This window comes from Hippocampus bargibanti, linkage group LG18 (assembly GCF_051943395.1).
Source record: "Hippocampus bargibanti isolate YZ-2025 linkage group LG18, ASM5194339v1, whole genome shotgun sequence".
Classification (NCBI taxonomy): Eukaryota; Metazoa; Chordata; class Actinopteri; order Syngnathiformes; family Syngnathidae; genus Hippocampus; species Hippocampus bargibanti.
Genome location: NC_142751.1, coordinates 4619241 through 4640134, shown reverse-complemented (window position 1 = coordinate 4640134; position 20894 = coordinate 4619241). Strand labels below are relative to the sequence as shown.

General features: G+C 42.1%; 2 protein-coding genes across 3 annotated transcripts in view; both read right to left on the bottom strand.

The window, feature by feature from the left end:
* Positions 1 to 7285, bottom strand: part of slc12a2 (solute carrier family 12 member 2) — a 58895-nt gene extending 51610 nt beyond the window's left edge. The window contains exon 1 of one of the 2 annotated variants that reach the window (XM_089020998.1): positions 6320 to 7285. In XM_089020998.1, coding sequence (XP_088877124.1) covers positions 6320 to 6892 — 573 coding nt within the window. In that variant the 5' untranslated portion in view covers positions 6893 to 7285. The remainder of the gene's footprint in view (positions 1 to 6319) is intronic. The other variant, XM_089020997.1, reaches the window with a different exon arrangement.
* A 3944-nt stretch (positions 7286 to 11229) lies between these two features.
* Positions 11230 to 16125, bottom strand: LOC148884331 (uncharacterized). Its single transcript, XM_089020458.1, has 3 exons — positions 15398 to 16125; positions 13726 to 13835; positions 11230 to 13225 (listed from the first exon to the last, which is right to left on the bottom strand). The coding sequence occupies exons 2-3, from the start codon at positions 13825 to 13827 to the stop codon at positions 12878 to 12880; spliced, it is 450 nt and encodes a 149-aa protein (XP_088876584.1). The 5' UTR covers positions 13828 to 13835; positions 15398 to 16125; the 3' UTR covers positions 11230 to 12877.
* Between the last annotated feature and the right edge of the window lie 4769 nt (positions 16126 to 20894).

Genomic DNA, 20894 nt, shown 5'->3' with positions numbered 1-20894 from the left:
GGAAAACATGGTCACATTGAACATCATCTGGTCAAGACATCAAAAAAAAACATAGATCACATAACCATCTCAATAAAACGTTTTACATTTTTTGCAATTCTGCTGATGCAATGTCCTGTTCACTGTGCCATATAAGAAAGAAAAGTAAACAAATAATGAATAACGAAGAGACAAATAATAGTAATACAAATAAAAATAATAAATAATAGTAATTATAATAGCAATCATTAACAATTTTGATCTTGAGTGGATTGTGGTTCATAGGTTAACTTAAATATCTTTATAAGCACTTTGGTTGCTGTAAATTTTCCCCAGGTATCACATAGTCTCTCAAATTTCTCTCGCTCGCCTCGGACAATGAAAGTAATCATTCCCATATTCGCTCCTATTTTAAGAAAACAAAACAGAAATATTTTACAATCAACTTAACATTTAATATCAATCTTTTTTTGAAAAGTACAATGAATTGTAAGACATTGTTAATAACTTAAAATATGCACATCAACCGACCATCACCATTCCTATGGGTCAACAAACTCAAATTTGAAAGACATCCACATTAACATTCAATAATGTTCACATCAATGAATCATAAATGTGTTGAATTTTCATATGAACGTTAAGTTCACGATGACAATGACATTTTGTGCCCAGTGTTGGGAGCCTTTTACTGTGCGAGTTGTCATTGTTCTTTTTTGAATGTTGCTGTGCCGATGACCATTTTGTGTTTGGGAGCCTTTTACTGTGCGAGTTGCTTGTTCTGTAGCCACAATAAGTCTTCTTGTGCCGGTCCCATGCCCGGATAAATACAGAGGGTTGTGTCAGGAGGGGCATCCGACGTAAAAGCTTGGCCAAAACAAACATGCGGATCAAACGTCTACAGATGACGAACACTGATTTGCTGTGGCGACCCCTTGAAGGGGAAAGCCGAAAGGAAAAGAATAAAAATTCATATTAATCATATCAAATCACATCTTTGACCACTATAAATTATAGTGTCTGTACGTGTTAAATTGCGTCATTGAATATTGCCAACAAAAAGTATTTCCACCCTCCATCTTGTTGAGCTGAGCCTTGCTGCTACTGTTAGTTGTGGCCATTTTGCTCTTTTCTGCTCCGTTGGAATGTTGGTGTTTTTTAGCTTTATCTGCCAACTCCTTCTCTTTGAACATGTAACTTGCCAAGTCAAATTCATTTAAAGACGATTTAGCTGGGGATTTCGTTTTTGTCTTATCGCATTGGCTTCGTCTGGCCGGAGTTGAGCAAGTTTCACCACCACCGTCCTTTAGCTTCCTTTTCTTGCTTTGTCTTTCAGATTCTTTAACGTCTGAAAAAGTAAGTGGCCTCATCACTCCTTTAAATGGTTTTTCGTACTTTTCCCGAGCCACCTCAGCATTGAAGAATTTGACAGGGCTGTCCATTGTTGGAGAAGGCGATCAAGGCAATGCTCCAGGTCCGATAGAAAAATCTTGCCGACACACACTGCAGTTCACATACTTTCACCTTCTCTTGACCGAAGTATAACTCCTGGAAATGCTTGGATATATTCCCCACTCAACGACTGGAGTTTTCTTTTAGATTTCTAACTTTTTGTTGCTTTTTCTCCAGCAGATGATAAAAACGATGCTAACTCTTGTCTCTGAATTCCAGGAAGACCCGTAGCACGAGCATGCGCAATACATCTAAAGGAAGCTAACAACTGGCACTCTGCCGATCGCCTGTTCTAAATTTTGAAACAATCCTTAGCGATCTCGTGTTTTGAATGAATCTTGAGTATTTACTATTTTAACGATTTTTGACTTGTTTTTATTGAACACTGTAATTTTCATTAATAAACCGTAACCCAGAATGGGATAATGAAAACCGTATTCATTCCAGCAAAACCGGAGTAGTTGGCAAGTATGGAAAAGGGATTGCAGGAAAGCACAAAATGACTAGGAAACTCATCTCATCTGATTTTCCGTACCGCTTATTCCTCATTAGGGTCGCGGGGGTTGCTGGAGCCTATCTCAGCTGTCTTCGGGCACGAGGCGGGGGACACCCTGAATTGGTTGCCAGCCAATCGCAGGGCACACAAAGACATACAACAGTCACACTCACACCTAGGGACAATTTGGAGTGGTCAATCTGCCTGCCATGCATGTTTTTGGAGTGTGGGAGGAAACCGGAGGACCCGGAGAAAACCCATGCGGGTCCGGGGAGAACATGCAAACTCCACACAGGGAGGCCGGACCGGGACGCAAACCGGCGACCTCTACACTGTGAAGCCTGTGTACTAACCACTCGACTACCGGGCCGCCCGACTAGGAAACTAAAATTTCTAATTAACTATATTTTACTTGCCATAAAAATGAATGCACCAAAGATTAGTTCATTTAATTACTATTATATGTGTTATAATGTTGCATTCTTTTTCAATGTATAAGAAATGCTTAGAATAACAATACAACACTTAATTGTTAAAATAACAACAACAAGTGGAGCAGCTGGAGCTCTGGTGCAGCCGTCACAAGCTAGGGCTGAACACGCTCAAGACAGTAGAGATGATCGCGGACTTCAGGAAACATTCATCGCCACAGCTGCCCCTCACACTATCCAACTGCCGAGTGTCAACCGTTGAGACCTTTAAGTTCCTGGGAATCACAGTCTCCCAGGACATGAAGCGGGAGGTCAACACCAACTCCATCCTGAAAGGCCCAACACCGGATGTACTTCCTGAGGCTGCTAAAGAAGCATGGCCTGCCACAGGAGGTGCTACGACATTTCTACACGGCTGTCATCAAATCCATCTTGTGTTCTTCCATCACCGTTTTATTCGGGGCCGCCACAAAAATGGACAAAAACCGACTTCAAACAAGGGCGCGGAAATCCTACTGGACCCTCCGCACCCTGCCCACCACCTTTTCCAGTTACTCCCCTCAGGCAGGCGCTACCAATCCAGCAGACATTCTTCAGCTCCTTCCCCCAAGCCATTAACTCTTTAAACAGTAACCCAAATAGAACTGTATCATGCCTCTTTGCAATTTTTTGATGATGGCAATAAAGATGATTCTGATTCGCTTTTTACACATTTTATGGTTGTGGTGTGCCGCAAGGACTACCAGTGTGTGGCAACATCGGGCAGATTTCAAGGAAAAGAGGGGCGCGTTCCGCTCTTACTGCAGTAAAAAGTGTCATGCATTCCATAAAATAAAGATTTTTTTGGGAGATTAAAATTCTTTTTTTAACCGCTCCGTCGGCCTCACTTGACTTTTGTTATTGCAGTTCTCTCAAATTCTCCCCAAATTTCAAATTTACCCCACATGAGCTATGGCAAATGATGAGAAATAAGCATACTTTGCATTTTCAAATACAAAAAAAAATGCAGGTAAAAATATCCAAACCAAACATGTCACAAACATGGAAAAGGTCCCACTCAGTTTTAGTATCCAGGTGAAACACATTGCTTTAAAGGTGATCAGGAAAGTAGCACAACACACATCAGTGCGCGAGATGCCTGATTCTACTGTTGTGGTTGGTTGCCATGGTAAAAGACAGATAGATACGGCCACATACTGCAACGATTTCAGCCGTAGTCTAGAAGTTTTCAGCCGTAGCCAAAGTGATGTTACGAGTGATGATGGAGAAGCCAGCTTCACTGGGAAGCAGTGCCAGGTGAGTTATGCCAAAATTTGGATTTTGGATGCTTGTACAGAATTTATCTGCTTGCACTGTTGTTTGAAGCAGATGTGTCAAATTATCACGTTAATTCTGATTAATTAATGATATTACATTTGGTGCTTTCTTTAAATTGCTTTAATTTAAATTTTAATCTCTGCCTTTATTGTTTTTGTTGGTAGGTTGCCTTTTTCTACTTTCCCTTTTTTCTGAGTTGACTTCCTGTGTTTGAGTTGTTGAGGGTGGCTGTTTGAACAAAGTTAATTCTATTATTCCATATTTACTCTGTGTAACTGAAAACGTGTTCCAGAGTGATAACTCGCACATACCTCATTTACAATGGCATATGTTGATAATGGGAAACTTGGCAGACAAGGAGAGCTCGGCCCGCTCCTGTTGTGGCTTTTAAGACATCTTTTTTTTAAATTAACAGCTTCTGCTCAAAGTGAAGGGGCGGCCCGGTAGTCGAGAGGTTAGCAAGCCGGCTTCACAGTGCAGAGGTCACGAGTTCAAGACCCGGTTCGGCCTCCTAGTGCAAACCCTGTGTTGGGTTTGCACGTTCTGGGCCTTCTCCCACATTCCAAAAACATGCATAACAGGCTGATTGAACACTCTAAATTGTCCGGACTGGTTGTTTGTCTCTGTGTGCCCTGCGATTGACTGGCAACCAATTCAGGGTGTTCCCTGCCTGGTGCCCGAAGACGGCTGGGCTCCAACACCCCCGCAACCTTAATGAGGATAAAGCGGTATGGAAAATGGATGGATGATCAAAGTGACTGCTGCTTGCGAGAAGATATCCTCAATCCCAGAACTCTAATGTGATGAGCAGCCCAAGCTATGTTCGCCGGCCACCCGCCTCCAGCAGGAGCCTGCTGATCACTTGAGGGATGAACTGTGTGTTTGGTTTGAAAGTCTCCTCTAATGAAGCTGTTGTGAAATGTGCAAATATTGCCCACATCTATTAGATCATGTATCAGGGACATCCTTCCAATAAATGCAAGGAGACAACTGTTTTCTCTTCAGAGTTGCCCCAAAACCTGTAACGGTTTATATGGAGCCAGATAAACAGTACATTCTCTCTTACAAGAAAGACAACCATGCCTGCCTCCCCAGTTTTCCTGTTCCTGATGTATTTTTAGCGTCAGATTACTAGCATAAATGTAGCCACAAGGGGACACAAGCCCGGATAAATACAAAGGGTTGTGTCAGGAAGGGAATCTGACGGAAAATCTTTGGCAAAACAAACCTTAGAATCTCATAGCGGCTCGGTCAAGGCCCAGGTTAAGAACGAATGCCATCGGTGCTGTTGACCTACAGGGTGCCGGTGAAAAATACACTACTGTTGGTCAAAGAAGGAGATGAAGAAGGTGTGCCCGTAGGAAAAGACAGAAATGAAACACCAAGATATACTACTGAGAGTAGGCACTTTGAATGTAGGAACAATGACAGGAAACGGGAGATAGTTGGTTGACATGATGTAGAGGAGGAAGGTGGATTAGTGTGTGTACCGAACAGGGCTGGCTAAAAAAACATGCCGGTAAGTCACTGAGACACACGGCAGTAACAGCAGCAACACATGAGCACTTGCTAAAAGGTCTGGGTACAAAAATATACTAAGTGACTGAGACACGAAAAAAACACATTAGCACTCACTAACAGGGCTGGTTACAAAAACATAGCAAGTAACTGAGAGCCGTCCTCATCTTCCTCCTCCTCCTCAAAAGTTGCTCTTCGCATAGGGCCAGTTTTGGTAAACGAATTATCGTCACGGGTCCGAACCTCCCATTAAATTCTGAGGGCCACTTTAAATGTAAAATTGACACGCGTAGTTACTGTAGTAACATTAACATGCGTCTTCCTCGGCACATATATTCGCCCAGTCTCATTCCTACCTTTAGTGCTCGAGTACCCATGGCGGCCGTTAGAAAAAAATAATAAATTGGCCGCATCGCTGCATAAACCGCAGGGTTGAACGCTCGTGACAAAAGTTGTGGTTTATAATCCAGAATTTACGGTAAACAGATTTTAGATTGTGTTCTTTTTTTTCAAGATGTACTATATTGTTATGTTTATGCAAAATATATATATATATTTCTCCCCAGCCGGGCCAGCATGAGTTTTCTCCGGGTTCTCCGGTTTCTTCCCACATTCCAAAAACATGCATGGCAGGCTGATTGAACACTCCAAATTGTCCCCAGGTGCAAGTATGAGAGTGACTGTTTGTTTGTCTCTGAGTGCCCTGCGATTGGCTGGCAACCAATTCTGGGTGTCCCCCGCCTAGTGCCCGAAGACGGATAGGATAGGCTCCAGCAACTCCCGCGACCCTAATGAGAACAAAAAGGTCTGGGATATACTTCCAGGTTGAGTAAACGCTGGCGCGTGTGGCTACCGCTGCTTATCCACAGAAAACTTATCCTGTGACTGTAAATTGACCTTGAGAGTTTTGAAAGGCGCTTATAAATGAAATGTATTATTATTATTATTATTATTATTATTATTATCATCATCATTATTGTTGTTATTATTAATTATTATTTAAAGTACAAGTTAGTGCTTACATACAGAAGAGATGTGAGCAGTGTGTTGGTTAAAACCCAGAACGACGGCATTTGTAGGAGATAAATGTTGTGTACTGCAGTCAAAAACCCCATGGCTGTCTTACCTTGTCCAGTTCATCGTGCAACTCCGATAGGGTGGGTCTAATAAGCTTCTCCCCCAAAGGCGCGGCTGTCTGACGGTAGAAATCGATGTTGGGCACGGCATCGATGGTGTTATGGCCAAAAGTCCTCAGGTAATAGGTGTTGGTGTGGGTGTCATAGTGATAGTGATGCTGGCCGCCAGTCGACGAATGTAGACTCGTCTCGCTCATCACTGTGTCCCCATTGTGCATTCCCTCGACCGGCGTTGCTTCTGGAGAAGCCGGACTCCCATCTCCGCTCGGGTCTATAAAGTTCACCACCCGAAAACGTCCTTTAGCTTCCTCCCCGCTTGTCCCCGGGTATTCGGGAGGAGCACCAAGATTGGCCTTGTCACTGGATGGGACAGTGGTCGACGCTTCGGAACTTGGGGACTCGTCTCCCACTGCGGCAGCTGCCTCGGCCACAAGGTCCACCTGGAAACGACTCTGACTATGTGTAGGGCCGGGCGGCTTCTGCCCCGCGTCGGGGGATAAAAAATCATTCTCCGCTGGGGCGTTCTCTTTTGAAGCGAGAGCTGGGCTTAATGGCGCCGACATGGCACACTCGATACAAACTAAGTCAACGAGAGCCCGTTAGGTCCGCAAAGCAATTCTATAACACGTTGGACAGTGACGAGTGGAATGGTGTCGTTCTCTGAAGTGTTTAGCAGTCGGGGGAAATGCGCCTCGAAAACCGTGTGGACCACGGTTCCAACCTGCAATTTCTCGTTTGTAATGAACGTCAGACTACGAAATGGAAACTTTAAGACACATACAGTACTGACTTTTTCTTTCGTAGCAGCAAAGTAATTTCGTCCCCCCTACTCAAACTTCAGTCCGTCGAACTATTGTCTTCCTGTAATTCAGGATGCTGTGGTCGACCTTGCCGCTAACTCCTCCTAGCTTCCTAGCGGCTCCCTCGCCAGTAATATACACACACTGCGGTCGGCATCACTGAAGGGTGGGTTTCTGCTACGCGTGACATCGCGAGATGTTAACGTTCGCGTCTCATTTTTCAAGCGCACACGGGTAGGGGTGGGGCCCATCGTGAGACGTTGATACAGCAGACGCCACTGTTTCTTTTAAATCTGTAAACTCGTGACGCCCATTTGTGTGCTATAAAATAGATTATTGGATTAACTACAGTGCAATGTTTATATTCTAGTTTTATTTCCTCTATTTCTGGGCTTTGGAGTTTCCTGACAGAAAATAAAAGAAACTGATCAAAAAGAGCGACGAACAATTTCATTTCAAATGACCGTTTTTATTGATTCATTTATTGATTAATTGATTGCTTTATGCATTGATTGGTAGATGGACAGATAGATAGATAGATAGATAGATAGATAGATAGATAGATAGATAGATAGATAGATAGATAGATAGATAGATAGATAGATAGATAGATAGATAGATAGATAGATAGATAGATAGATAGATAGATAGATAGGCAGGCAGGCAGGCAGGCAGGCAGGCAGGCAGGCAGACAGGCAGGCAGACAGACAGACGGAACAGCATCCGGTGCAGTTTTTGAATGAGCTTGGAATGTGTTGGGTTTTTTAAGCTATAGCGACATAAATACAACATCGTCTTGACTCTTGACGCCCCTTCAACACATGCCTGACCTGGATAAGTAAGTACTAGTATTTATTATGTAAATAATTCTACATGGGTTTGTTTGTGTACAAATAAAGGCCTTGTTTTTGTTTTAACATATAGTGGTAGTTAGAAGTGGTACTTCAATTAAAGAGTAACCTGAACTATTTACTACTTTGTGGGACACTTAGCAGATTTTGACTTGTGCTCCCTCATTAAACCATGTTTTATGTTTACATTATTAAAAATAAATATGTGTATCAAAAACTAGCTTTCATCGAGTTGGCACAATATTTCAACCCCAGGTGACTGGTGAATTCTGGGTCTCTCTCCCTCTCTCGCTCTATATATATATATATATATATCCCACCTCACACCCTATCTCCCTCCCTCCCTCCGGAAAACGTGTGTGAGGCAAAAAGTTTGTCTTTCGAACATTTATTTCCCATAAGAAACCATTAAAATGACAATAATCTGCTCCCAGGTCCCCATAAAACCTAATTTTCTACTAAATAACCCTTAAAAGTACACAAAATATACCTTATTTTATGTATAATAAATGTTCTATTGTAATTAAATAAATAAACTGTACTTTACAATAAAGTCGTTTTATTTATCTCTGTGATGGTCGTTGATGTAGTTGCTTTTTGATGATATCTGAGTGAAGTGGCCGTGCTTTCTCGTCGATGATACCCTCATTAAGTTTTTCAACCACTTGTATTGCCTGATACCGTTGCTGAGACAACACAGAAACACCCTTAGTCACACACGCACCCAATAGCTTCCTTGTTTTTAAGGATGGTAGCAATGGTCGACTTAGTGTAATGGTACTGGGATGCTAAGTCACACAAACGCACACCTCGTTAGTGTTTTTCAATGATCTTCTTCTTCTGCTCAACTGTAATTTTCTATAGTGTCTTCTTCGCGGACTTGCCTCCTCACACAGCCTGGGTTTGGTATGAGATCTCTTGAGAGGGGTTGGACTCTCTTCCACTCTCACGGTGAGATGTAGGGCAGGTGTGGGCATACTTCTTGCCCCCCTCAGTGTCTTTACATTGGGGTTCGCACCTGTAGACAAGTGGGTTGCCTCCCTCCGGCTGTGCTTGTCAAAGATTGGCCAGAATGAACACCTTGTTCAAACATAAGGGTGTCCATATGTTACTTGTCAACAGGATACTCTTAGCCACAGTTCAATGATAGATTTTGTGGTTGTATCATCGGTTTCGTGGCCGCACATTTTAGACACTTGGGTGAAGAGAGAGGCGGAGCTGTCAACTGACCACCACCTGGTGGTGAGTTGGCTCGGATAGTGGGGGAAGATACCACTCCGACCTGGCAGACCCATATGTATTCTAACAGTTTGTTGGGAGTGTCTAGCGGAATCCCCTGTCAGAAGGAGTTTCAACTCCCACCTCCGGCAGAACCTTTCCCATCTCCTCGGGGAGTTGGGGGACATTGAGTCAGAATGGAGCATGTTCCATGCTTCTATTATTGAAGCAGACAATCTGAGTTGTGGCCTGTGTGGTTGGTGCCTGCCGTTGCAGCAACCCCTGTCCTCGCTGGCTGCCAAGTTGAAGAAGGAGTCCTATTGGGCCTTTAATGCCTGTGGGACTCCACAGGCAGCTGACATGTATCGACTGGCGAAGCAGAACACAGGCTAAGCAGAACACAGCTCCACAAATACACCAACACGCCTTCCTTGGAGGAAGCAGTGTCTGGAGAATCTGAGGTCTCCTTTCTCTGTGGTTGAAGTCTTCAGCCTCCTGAGTAAAGGTGTACTTAGGGGTGCTGGAGAGGAGGGTCTATCAGGAAGTTAAAATAAACGAGTATACCTGTTGCTTTTCATCCAGTAACTCGTGGATCCCTGCGAGTACAACAGCCTTGCATTCAGTCAAATATAGGACAATATTTCACCCCAAGTCAACTTGTAAATAAAGTCAGAGGTAATCATTATTTCAGTACTTATATTATTGGTGATTTTTTTTGCTGTTTTATTAGTTTTTTTTTTTTATTACATTAAAGGGTACCTTGGTTTAGGGGCGGGCTGGTAGTCAAGTGGTTTGCACGTGGATTTCACAGTGCAGAGGTCATGAGTTCGAATACCGCTCCAGCCACGCTGTGTGGAATCTGCATGTTCTCTCCGGCCCGGGTGGGCTTTCTCCGGATTCTCCGGTTTCCTCCCACATCCCAAAAACATGCATGGCAGGCTGATTGAACACTGGAAATTGTCTCTAGGTGTGAGTGAGTGAGCAAATGGTTGTTTGTCTCTGTGTGCCCTGCGATTGGCTGGCAACCAATTCAGGGTGTCCCCCGCCTAGTGCCCGAAGACGGCTAGGATAGGCTCCAGCAACCCCCGGGACCTTCATGAGGGTAAAGCGGTCCAAAAAATGAAGGAAAATTAAAGATTGTGAAACAAGTAAAAAAATACTCTTACACCATGTAATATTTAAATCTCAACAGATCAAATCACATTTTTTATAGAAGGAAAACGTCATGAAATAGTGCCAAAATGAATGGCAAAACAAAAGAACATAATCCAAGGAAACTGCACGAATCTATTATTATAACTACAAAAACACTCTTACTGTCGGTAGTTTTATTTCATGTCTATAAGAAAGGAAAAGGTGCTCCAATATCTCATTGAAAGCCATAGTTAAGTTACTTTCAGTGAAAGTCACAGCACCCTGTTAACCAAAAGGTCACAGATATGTTCAAAACAAATGAGTGTGGTGATACATAAACTGCATACACCACCATGTGATGTAGCACTTTGCTGAGAAGTTTTTAATAACCCATGTTGTTCTTCTTATGACACCTTCATCTTAAAATATTCTGGGTCCATTTTCTTTTGAACAAGCGGTAGTTGCCATTTCTCAAATGTGGATGTTTCTATTTCACTGTCCCGAATTCGTCCGACACTGTTGTGTCGGATGAATTTGGCTAAGAAACAGACTGGCCTGGACAGGACACCAGTAAATCATGTCCAGTAAAAGTCGCGATACGCAAAAATTTGAGAAGGTAACATTTTGGAGTCAAACTAAAAGAAAAAAAAAGTAATTTAAAAATAGGCCTCCTCCATGATGTATATAATTTAGTCAAATTCTATAACTATGTCTGATATTCAGTATTGCTTGTTTTCTGAGCACTTATGATATTTAAATATCATTGTAGCGAAACAAATATGCTTTATTTGTCAAATAAGTCTACCTATTAACAAATATTTAATTGGTTTGTCAACAATTAATGAGGCTTCTTGAGTTTATTGTCACTTAGATCGTTTTTTTTTTTTTTTTTTCAAAAATAGACATCAAATAAACAAGTTTTACCTGTAAAAGGTTTACTTCAAACATATTCCACAGATTCCCTGTCTATGTGACAAACTAACATCTCATTGCAGACTGAACCAAAAGGTCATCCAGCACACTGCCAGTTCCTCCTGGGAGCATTTCATGACACTGTGGGGCTCCACTTAAATACTTTAACTTGCTGGCCACAGAAATAACTCCTAGGGCTCAAACCATTGGCACACTTCTCATGTTACAGTGAAGTGTCTCGACAGAAATAGGACATCCACGCGAAAGCAGAGTTCTTCAGGAATTGTCGAATGTGTAGTATTATAAGAATAATATGAAATAAAAGTGCAGATTATCCATGAACGGTTGCCAATAGTTTCCCCATTTTGGCCCATTTTGTACTGCTGATTCCATTCACTGAAGTCCACCCAGTCCAGTTGAAGTAAGGGGTAGTGCATGTAGGTCTGGTTTTCAATCAATGCCAGGTCACATCAAGAATATTCTTTATTAGGAACCAGTGTCCTTGGACAAAATCCTGTGCTAGCACAGGAAAATTATAATTTCACACGTAAAGGTCAAAGCCAAGTTTTAAGCCCTCAACCTTTGACTGACTGCAAGGATTGGCTATGCATTTCCCATTTGCCGTGTTTTTCTCAAAATCGTATGAAGGCCATTTTGAACTCAAGAAATATTGAATATGGTGCCTTGGATTGGAGGTCTTAAAACCCAATTGGAATGAAGTGACAATTTACATCTGACTTTCTGACTGCAAGGTTGTAGGAATTGTTGTCGTGATTATTATTGTTGTCTATATTTTATATTTTGTGTTCCATTGTATTATTACAGTAAAGTCTCGTTATATTGATATCGGTTATATCGATAGTACTGCTTATTACGATACTATTTCTATGAACTCAAGGATTATTACAGGATAATTACATGCCCGCAGGATCGGATATATCGATAGTCCATTGTCATGGAAGCTGTAGTATGTTATACTAAATTATGATGAAGTAGTCCATGATTGGGAAGGATGAGGTCAAAAAGATGTTTCTGAAGAGTGGTTATGGAATTGATTTGCTGTTTAAAAAATAAAAAAGGAAGACAGTGTTTTGTTCAGACTAAAATAGAAATTATTTGAGTTTGTTGATTTGATAAATGGGTATAAAGTACAGTATGCCAAATTTCCAATACAAAATGATTTGGTAATTTCTCCATTGTGACACCAATAAAGTTTTCTTATCTGTCCAGAATAGTGATAGAGTGTTACTCCAGGGAACAGAGTACGTACCGAGGACACCAAATTTTTTTTCTTTTAACTTCAAGACGGCGCCGCGAGAATGGCTGCCTTTCCAGCAGCTCATGTATTTTGTTTTTCTACTTTCATTCCTTTTATCACTTTGCTGCTGTGAAATGTGAATTTCTCCACTGGGAGACTAATCATAATCATAATCAGAATCATCTTTATTGCCAAGTATGTAGAACACACAAGGAATTTGTTTCCGGTCGAACACGCTGCACTAGTATCATCAGCAAAAAAATTGCAAAGAGGCACTATACAATTCCATTTGGGCTACTGTTCAAAGAGTTAATGGCTTGGGGGAAGAAGATGTTTAAATGTCTGCTGGATTTGGTGCGCATGGATCGGTAGCACCTACCACAGGCGAGTAGCTGGAAGTGGTGGTGGGCAGGGTGCGGAGGGTCCAATATGATTTTCCGCACCGTAGTTTGGAGTCTTGCAGTGTGCGAGTCCTCGAGAGTGGGTAGGGCTGTAGTCGTTCAATCCCGAGGGTGCTGGTTTCTTTGGAACTGGGACGATAGTAGACCGTTTGAAGCAGGATGGGACTTCACATTGCTCCAGGGATCTGTTGAAGATTTGTGTGAAGACTGGAGCCAGCTGGTCAGCGCAGACTTTCAGGCAGGAGGGGGACACTCTGTCAGGTCCCGCAGCTTTCTTGATCTTCTGCTGCTTGAAGAGCCGTCTCACGTACAGTTCGTGGATCTGTAGGGCGGAGGGCGGAGATACGGTAGTTTCTGGTAATGGTGGGCATATGAGGGAAATGGGGGTTCCCTTTTCAAATCGGCAAAAGAATGTATTAAGGTCATCAGCCAGACCATTGTTGTACACTGCTTGGGGTGATGGTAAACGATAATTTGTTATTGCTTTCAGGCCATTCCACACCGATGCAGAGTCGTTAGCGGAGAATTGTTTCTCTTTTTCTCTTCTCTTCTTTGCAATGTTAATTTCCTTTGTCAATCTGTTTCGGGCGAGTTTGTAAAGCGCTCGATCGCCGCTTCTAAATGCGGACTCTTTCTCTTTCCTAAGCTGCCTGAGTTTGGGAGTGAACAATGGCTTGTTGTTGTTGTTTGAATAAAGGCAAATCCAAATCCAAACGCATTGGCTGCACCTAGAAATTATGTCCATAAAGGTTATGAGCAGAATCGTTTACAAAGGGCAGTGTTGGTGTAGCCCAACCCCCACTGGAAACAATTCAAACTTACTGCTGGCCACCAGGCGCTCACCCATGTTTCCTCTTCAGGCTGAGCTCGGCTGGGCCCCATGGGTGTAGGCCCGGCGACCAGGCGCTCGCCAACGAGCCTCATCTTTGCGTCTGTGGAAGTGAAACCCGGAATTATAGTTTCTATGATTCTTTGACAGAACAAAACAACCTTTCTCAAAATAAAATAACAATTGCGCATTCCTCTGCATATTTGTTAATATCGGATGATGAGGATTTTGATTATCCAAATGACAGGCTGGAGTCGATGACCAGTACATTTGAAGGTTTTTTTTGCAGAATATTCTGGACACCGATGATTTACAGACAATGGCTGCATGATCACGAGTGTGTCCACACCACGGACAAGCAACATATTTATTTCATCAGACGGGCGGTATTGAGACGATGGCGCAACATCGAGGTGGCATTCTCCCAAAACAATTATTTGTTTTTATCAGTCTGTTTCCACAAAGTCTCCAGTAAGCAGTGTATCAAGGTTAACAGATGGCTCCAAGAATGCTCTTGGTTTACGCCGCGTATGAAAATGTTATACAAGCTAGACTAAATATGACGGGAGACAAACATCATTATTTCATGACATTTTATGGAGAAAAGCAAAATATCATTACATAGACTTCACTCGCCAAAAATTTACAGTCAGCAAAAATAATCCTACAGTTCTAATTACGTTTCTAATCATGTAAAGGGAACTTTGAGCCATGCTTTGTCTGGTCCTTCACCGAGGGTGAACCTACCAGGAAGCATCAAACAACTTGGATCCTTGGATCATTGGGACACACAAACCTCTCCACCACGTTAAGGTGACGGCTCATGGACGTGGGCCAGTACTCATATCCTCTTATCAGTTGATGCTCTGGGGAGGAGGCACCGAGCTCGCTTACGATTGGTTGTGTAGCGGGGAGGAAATACCTCTTCCCAGTTGACGCTCCAGAAGGATGCGATGCATCACAAAGAATAATGACTGTTGGCACGTAATTCAGTAATTACATGCCAGCATCTTCAGTAATGGCTTAGTGAAGACCGAAGGATATATGTTGTCGTACTGCAGTTGGTGATAATTTATTTTACGACTGTTAGAGCATCTGTGTTTGATACTTCCCTGTTTAGTGTTTGACTTAAACATATTTTCCATACAAAACATAGCACTGAAGCAACTTACGAACAAATTCACCTTATGAATGACCGCTCGGAACGTGTCTCGTTCATAACGTGGGAAGTGTCTGTATAGCATCTCTGCTTTTTGCAGACGATGTGGTAGTGTTGTGGCCTTCAAGCGGGGGTCTCCAACTCTTACTGGAGCGTTTCATAGCCAAATGTGAAGCGTCACCTCCAAATCTGAGGCAATGGTTCTCAGTCGGAAAAGGGTGCAGTGCCCCAAGCTGAGGAGTTTAAGTATCTGGGCGTCTTGTTCACAAATTAGTGTTATAGGGAGTGAGAGATCAACAGGTGGATCATGCAGCGTCTGCTGCGATGCCGTAGGGGCTCAAAGTCGAGCTGATCCTCCTCCACATAGAGAAGAGCCAGGTGAGCTGGCTTGGGCATCTGATTAGGATGCCTCCTAGACGCCTCCTTGGTGAGGTGTTCCGGGCATATCCCACTGGCAGAAGACCCTGGGACGACCCAGAACACGTTCGAGAGACAATGTCACCCACCTGGTCAGGAAGAGCTGGAAGAATTGGTTGGGGAGAGGGAAGTCTGGGCTTCCCTACTGAAGCTGCTGCCCTCGGGCCCGACCTCAGATAAGCAGCAGAATACAACACTTGAAGTACAACAGCAAGCAAGGTAAACCATCCAACAAGAAGAACAGTAATCAGCGTCCTTAAATACAACACTAATGACAATCTAAAACAGTTGCGCTAATTGGAGAGGAACATCCTTGACTCCAGTCGGGCCTGAAAAAAAAAAAAACGCAGACTGACATGATCGTAACTGTATGAGCCCTGAGAAGCTTTCTGGTACTTAATTCACAATTTTGCTCTTAAATGTGTTTTAATGAGGCATACATGATAACTTGACCTCGCAATTTGCAATGTGAAACCACTTATTTCTAGCATTGATTCATCCAAAAGCCACAAATGTTTATGTCTCATGTTACAAGATCAAGATCAGGAAGCACTTCCAAATGAAACCCAAGCTTAGACCAAGCATGTCAATTGAACTCTGACAATTTGTATCAGGGATAACCAAACTGAGACATGAGTACAGCAGTGCTATTCGGAATGTGCCACCAAAAATACCAAAACATTCAAGATAAAAATAAAATTATGTTACAGTACTTTTAATATGCAACTCATTTAGTTCCTATTTTGCGGTGTCAGTATTCCCCGAAATCCAGCCTCGAGATATCGATGCCGCTTTCCTTTAAATTGTTTGCAAGCATTTTGTTTTCGAAGTCTCCCTGTTGCAACACACCTGATTCAAATGATTCGATAATCAGCAAACTCTGTGGAAGCCAGGCATTGAACCTACTCATTTGAATCCGGTGTGCTACAAGAGAGAGACTTGGAAAATATGCAGGATGGCGGCCCTCCAGCACCTGATACCCCTGCTGTACACTATGCAAAGGAAAGTGTCACTGGTTGGTTTACACAGACTTTTTGTCACAGGGAAACAACAAGTGAAGAAGGTGAAGGCAAAGCAAGAGGGTTGCCATCACAGAAAGAATGCAGGTGAAAATATTTTCATGTGTGTATAAGGATTGGTCAGTCTTACATACAAAAAAATCAAGTGATACATCATAAGAAATTACGATGAAAAATTACGAGAATACATTACTATTCATTTTATGATTGTGTTTTTCCAAAGCAGAAGTGAACATTTGTGAGCAGCAGTATGGCTTCATGCCCAAAAAAGTATGACAGATACAGTGTTTGCTTTATGAATGCCGATAAAGAAGTACGGAGAAGGTCAGAAGGAATTGCACTGTCTTTGTAGGTCTAGAGAAAGCATATGACGGGATGCCCAGAGAAGAGCTGTGAAATTGCATGAGGAAGTCTGGAGTGGAAGAAAAGTATGTCAAAGAATGCAAGACGTATCATGACTGTAAGACAGTTGTGAGGTGTGCTGTTGGTGTGAAGGAGGAATTCAAGATGGAGGTGGGACTCCACCTAGGGGTCAGCTCTGAGCTCCTTCTTATTCGCTATGGTGATGGACAGGCTGAAAAACAATGTTAGACAAGAATCTCCTTGGACCATGATGTTTGCAGATGACATTGTGATCTGCAGAAACAGCAGGGATCAGGTGCAAGAGAAACGAGAGAGGTGGAGGTTTGACCTGGAAAAGCGAGGAATTAAGATTAGTGGCAGCAAGATGGAATATATGTGTGTGAATGAGAGGGACCCAAGTACAAGAGTGATGCTACAGGGAGAAGAAGAGATAAAGAAGGTGGAGGATTTTAAGTATTTGGGGTCAACTGTCCAGAGCAATGTAGAGTGTGGAAAAGAGGTGAAGAAGCGTGTCCAGGCAGGCTGGAGCGGCTAGAGAAAAATGTCAGGTGTGACGTGTGATAGAAGGGTTTAAGCTAAGATGAAAGGAAAAGTGTATAAAACAGTGGTCAGATCAGCCATGGTGTTTGGACTGGACACATTGCCACTGAAGAAAAGACAGGAAGCAGAGCTGGAGGGAGCAGAGCTGAAGATGTTGAGGTTTTCTTTGGAGGTGACCAGGTTGGATAGGATCAGGAATGAGTACATTAGAGGGACAACTCATATTAGAGGCTTTGGAGAGAAAGTCAGAGAGGCCAGACTAAGATGGTTTGGACATGTCCTGAGGAGAGAGAGCGACTATATCGGGAGAAGGATGCCGAGCCTTGAACTGCCAGGCAGGAGACCGAGAGGAAGACCGAAGAGGAGGTTCACTTTCAAGACGGACTGTTCAAGAATTAATGGATATCATGAAAAGTAGGACAGCGCAGAACCTAGCAAAAAACAGCAAATAATATTGAATTTTATGAGGTTATCATGAATCCACACATCGTAAAAAAAATCAAACAATTTCATGACAGTATTTCTTAGGTTTCTCCAAGTCAAATGTTATTTCCTGGCCAACGACGTCTTCTAGTGGACGCGTAGTAATATCACACCACACTCGCAGCTGTGGAGTGATTCAGACGTAGCACTCCAGAAGGCCTAGGAGTGACATGCACGGCCCACCACTGCGCCAAATGGACCACAAACAAAATTATCTCAAAAGCAAAAGAGAAGGATTGGAAATGCACAATTTACTCAGACAACTGACCCACTCACCTTTTTCACACAGACAATAGGTGTATTGACAGTAAATATTTCTGGTCAAAATAGAAGGTGCCAATGGCAAAATATACACATAAACATAGCATACAAGTAACAGAGTATGGTGGAAAAACATTCTGCACCTGTGCACTATGAGCTCAATGCATCCACTGGGCTGCACAAGACAGGCTGATATTATTTCAAAAGAATAGCCTAACTGATGTCAAAATCTTACTGTTTGATCCAGTCTTTGGAACAAACCAATCACAGCAGGTTAATTTAATGGGAACATATACAAGTTGAATACTTAGGTAAATTTTTTGGTTCTAAAAAACGTGAGTGTTGAATTGTTCATATATACGCTTTATGAAAAGGGTTTGTTTACATTGACGCCGTAATGCATAAAAAGAGACATCTTATTCTGCTAATAAGTTTCTGTTTCAGTTTCTGCTATAATATTAAGACAACCAACTTGTTCTGAGAGCAATTTTCAAAATATATTTTGGAATTAGTAAATCTGAGGTTGGTTTTAATATAATGAACAGCATTCTAGTGGCCTTATTTGGAGTTAATTTTAATTGGTATTGATTTATTTACAGAAAAGCCATTGTTGCCACCTGGAAAAAGTGTCATTACACCCTGATTTGAAACTTTCCTCAGAAATTAGGAACCACTGAACTAAAAGAACATTAAAATTACATATCAAGTAGCAGGTATTTTAAGGAAAATAATTAACTTGAAAATGCATTTAGGTGCATGAGGAAAATGAAAACTTTTGACTGCAACCTTAGAAATAGATTGGTTAGGCAGAGTAATCATATCTTTTTGAAATCAAATTAAAAATACTCAGAAAAATATTTATATAAATACAAATTGTCATGGATCAACTGAAATAGAAGATAAAATCTTCAACTTGAAGTTATATATTAAATTAAGAGACTTGAGATGAACCCCTACTGTTTATGAATATTTGCTCCTTGCTGTTTCTCCCGATACTGTAGGTGTCAGTACAGCCCAGGGTATAGAGTTACATGCTGGTTTAGAAAAAAATATTGGGATATCAAATCATACTCAGCATGGGACCTTGCAATGACATGGAATGACAGTATTCTATCTGTTAGAGTGAAATTGTGAATCCAGATTTATGTCCAACCGTAGAGCTTCATCCTGTAGTTATTTTGGAAGAAACAATTTAATTTTTAAATGTAATGATTCAACACAATACTGTACAATGATACCTTGTCTTATGAACTTAATTGGTTCCCAGAAAGTGTGTGTAAGGAGAAAAGTGTGTATTCCAAACATTAAACTCCCATAGGAAACATTAAAGTGAGAATAATCAGTTCCCAGGTCCACATAAAGCATAATTTTCAACTAAATAAGCCTTAAAACTGCCTTAAATATAACTTATTTTATGTAAAATAAATGTGCTATGGTATTGTAATTAAAGAAATAAACTGTACTGTAGAATAAAGACCTTTTATTTACCTTTGTAATGGTTGATGGCTTGATGGAATAGATAGCTTTTTGCATAGTGTCTCAAGGAGTTCTGCAGAGATATAATTTAGTTTTTCCATGACTTTGTTATTTTCATTCTAAATAAGTTGAGTCAAAATATGTTTAGTTGGGAATGTTTGTGGGATTCACAATTGTACTTCATTTGACATTAATAGGAATGTGACAACTGATTCTCTTCAGCTTTGTCCAAAAAGAACACTGGAGCGATAGAGAGTGTGATGGAAAGTTCTCTTGGGCTATGGTTTGATGGGATCGTCATGCTGGATGCTGTTTTTTTCCCAGCAAAATGGGGACTTCTTATGACATACTTTCTAGTAGAAAAACAAATCACTGGGTAGACTTGTTGAGCAAGCTGTTTTTTTGTCTGAGAATGGAGATGGGAACACTTGCCATTATGCAGGGACAGGATCAGCATTCTATATTCTACAAAACAACACTATCCATTCATTTAGCCAAAATAAAATCTGTCCTTTTCTTTCCTGATGACAGATAAGCATGATCTCCTCCCTTTGGGAATTGGGACGCAGGGTAGTATTCCAACATGAAAACGACCCCAAATACAGCCTAGAGATGGTCACGGCTTTACTAAATAAAATGAGGGCAATGGTTATGGACTGGCAAAACAAGTTTTCAGACCTGAACCCTAATGAGCATCTGTGAAATAACTCAAATGGAATGCAGAAAAGCACAAGGTTTCTGATCTGCTAGCAGTTAGTCACTAACTGCTAGAAGATCAGAAACTAACTAACTGTTAGTGGATCAGAAACCTTTTTCTACTGTCACTGAGTCAGAGGTTGTCACTTCCATGTGACCATTCCGGCCACCATGGTCGGATCAACGCTTCCTCTCGCCTCAATAGGGAGTCGGCCGTCACACTTTGTACGGCGACAGTCGCACTCGATCTTCCGCCAAATCTCAATAGTGGCTGGTCGCCAGGCATGTCGAGTTGGCTAATACAGCGCGCACTGAGGGTGTTAGCTGGCGTAGGAAAATGTGCGTAAAAAAAATATGTGTTCATGCAAGCCTAACAGCGACAGCATTTTGTCTATGATATCCACTGCTGTCCCATCACCCAGTCCGGGTAAGGAAAGGAGTCTGTCTGCTCTCTCAGAGTCCGATAAAGTGAACCTCCTGAGCAGAAGCGTTTTGAGCGCATCGTATTTCTCGCCTTGTGGAGGTTCGCGCAAAAAAGCTGCATAACACGACGTGTAGTCTGTTAGTCGAGGGACGCCACGACCATGTAATATTTTGGCTCATCCAATGTGATTTCTCGTAGGTGGAAAAGCGCTATCACATGCTGAAATCACAAAGGCGAAACCCGGTTGCTCTGTTGCCCGGAACATTTTAAACGTCGGGGTGACCATCAGTCAGAAAGGAGCACACACGACTGACTGTAGACAAG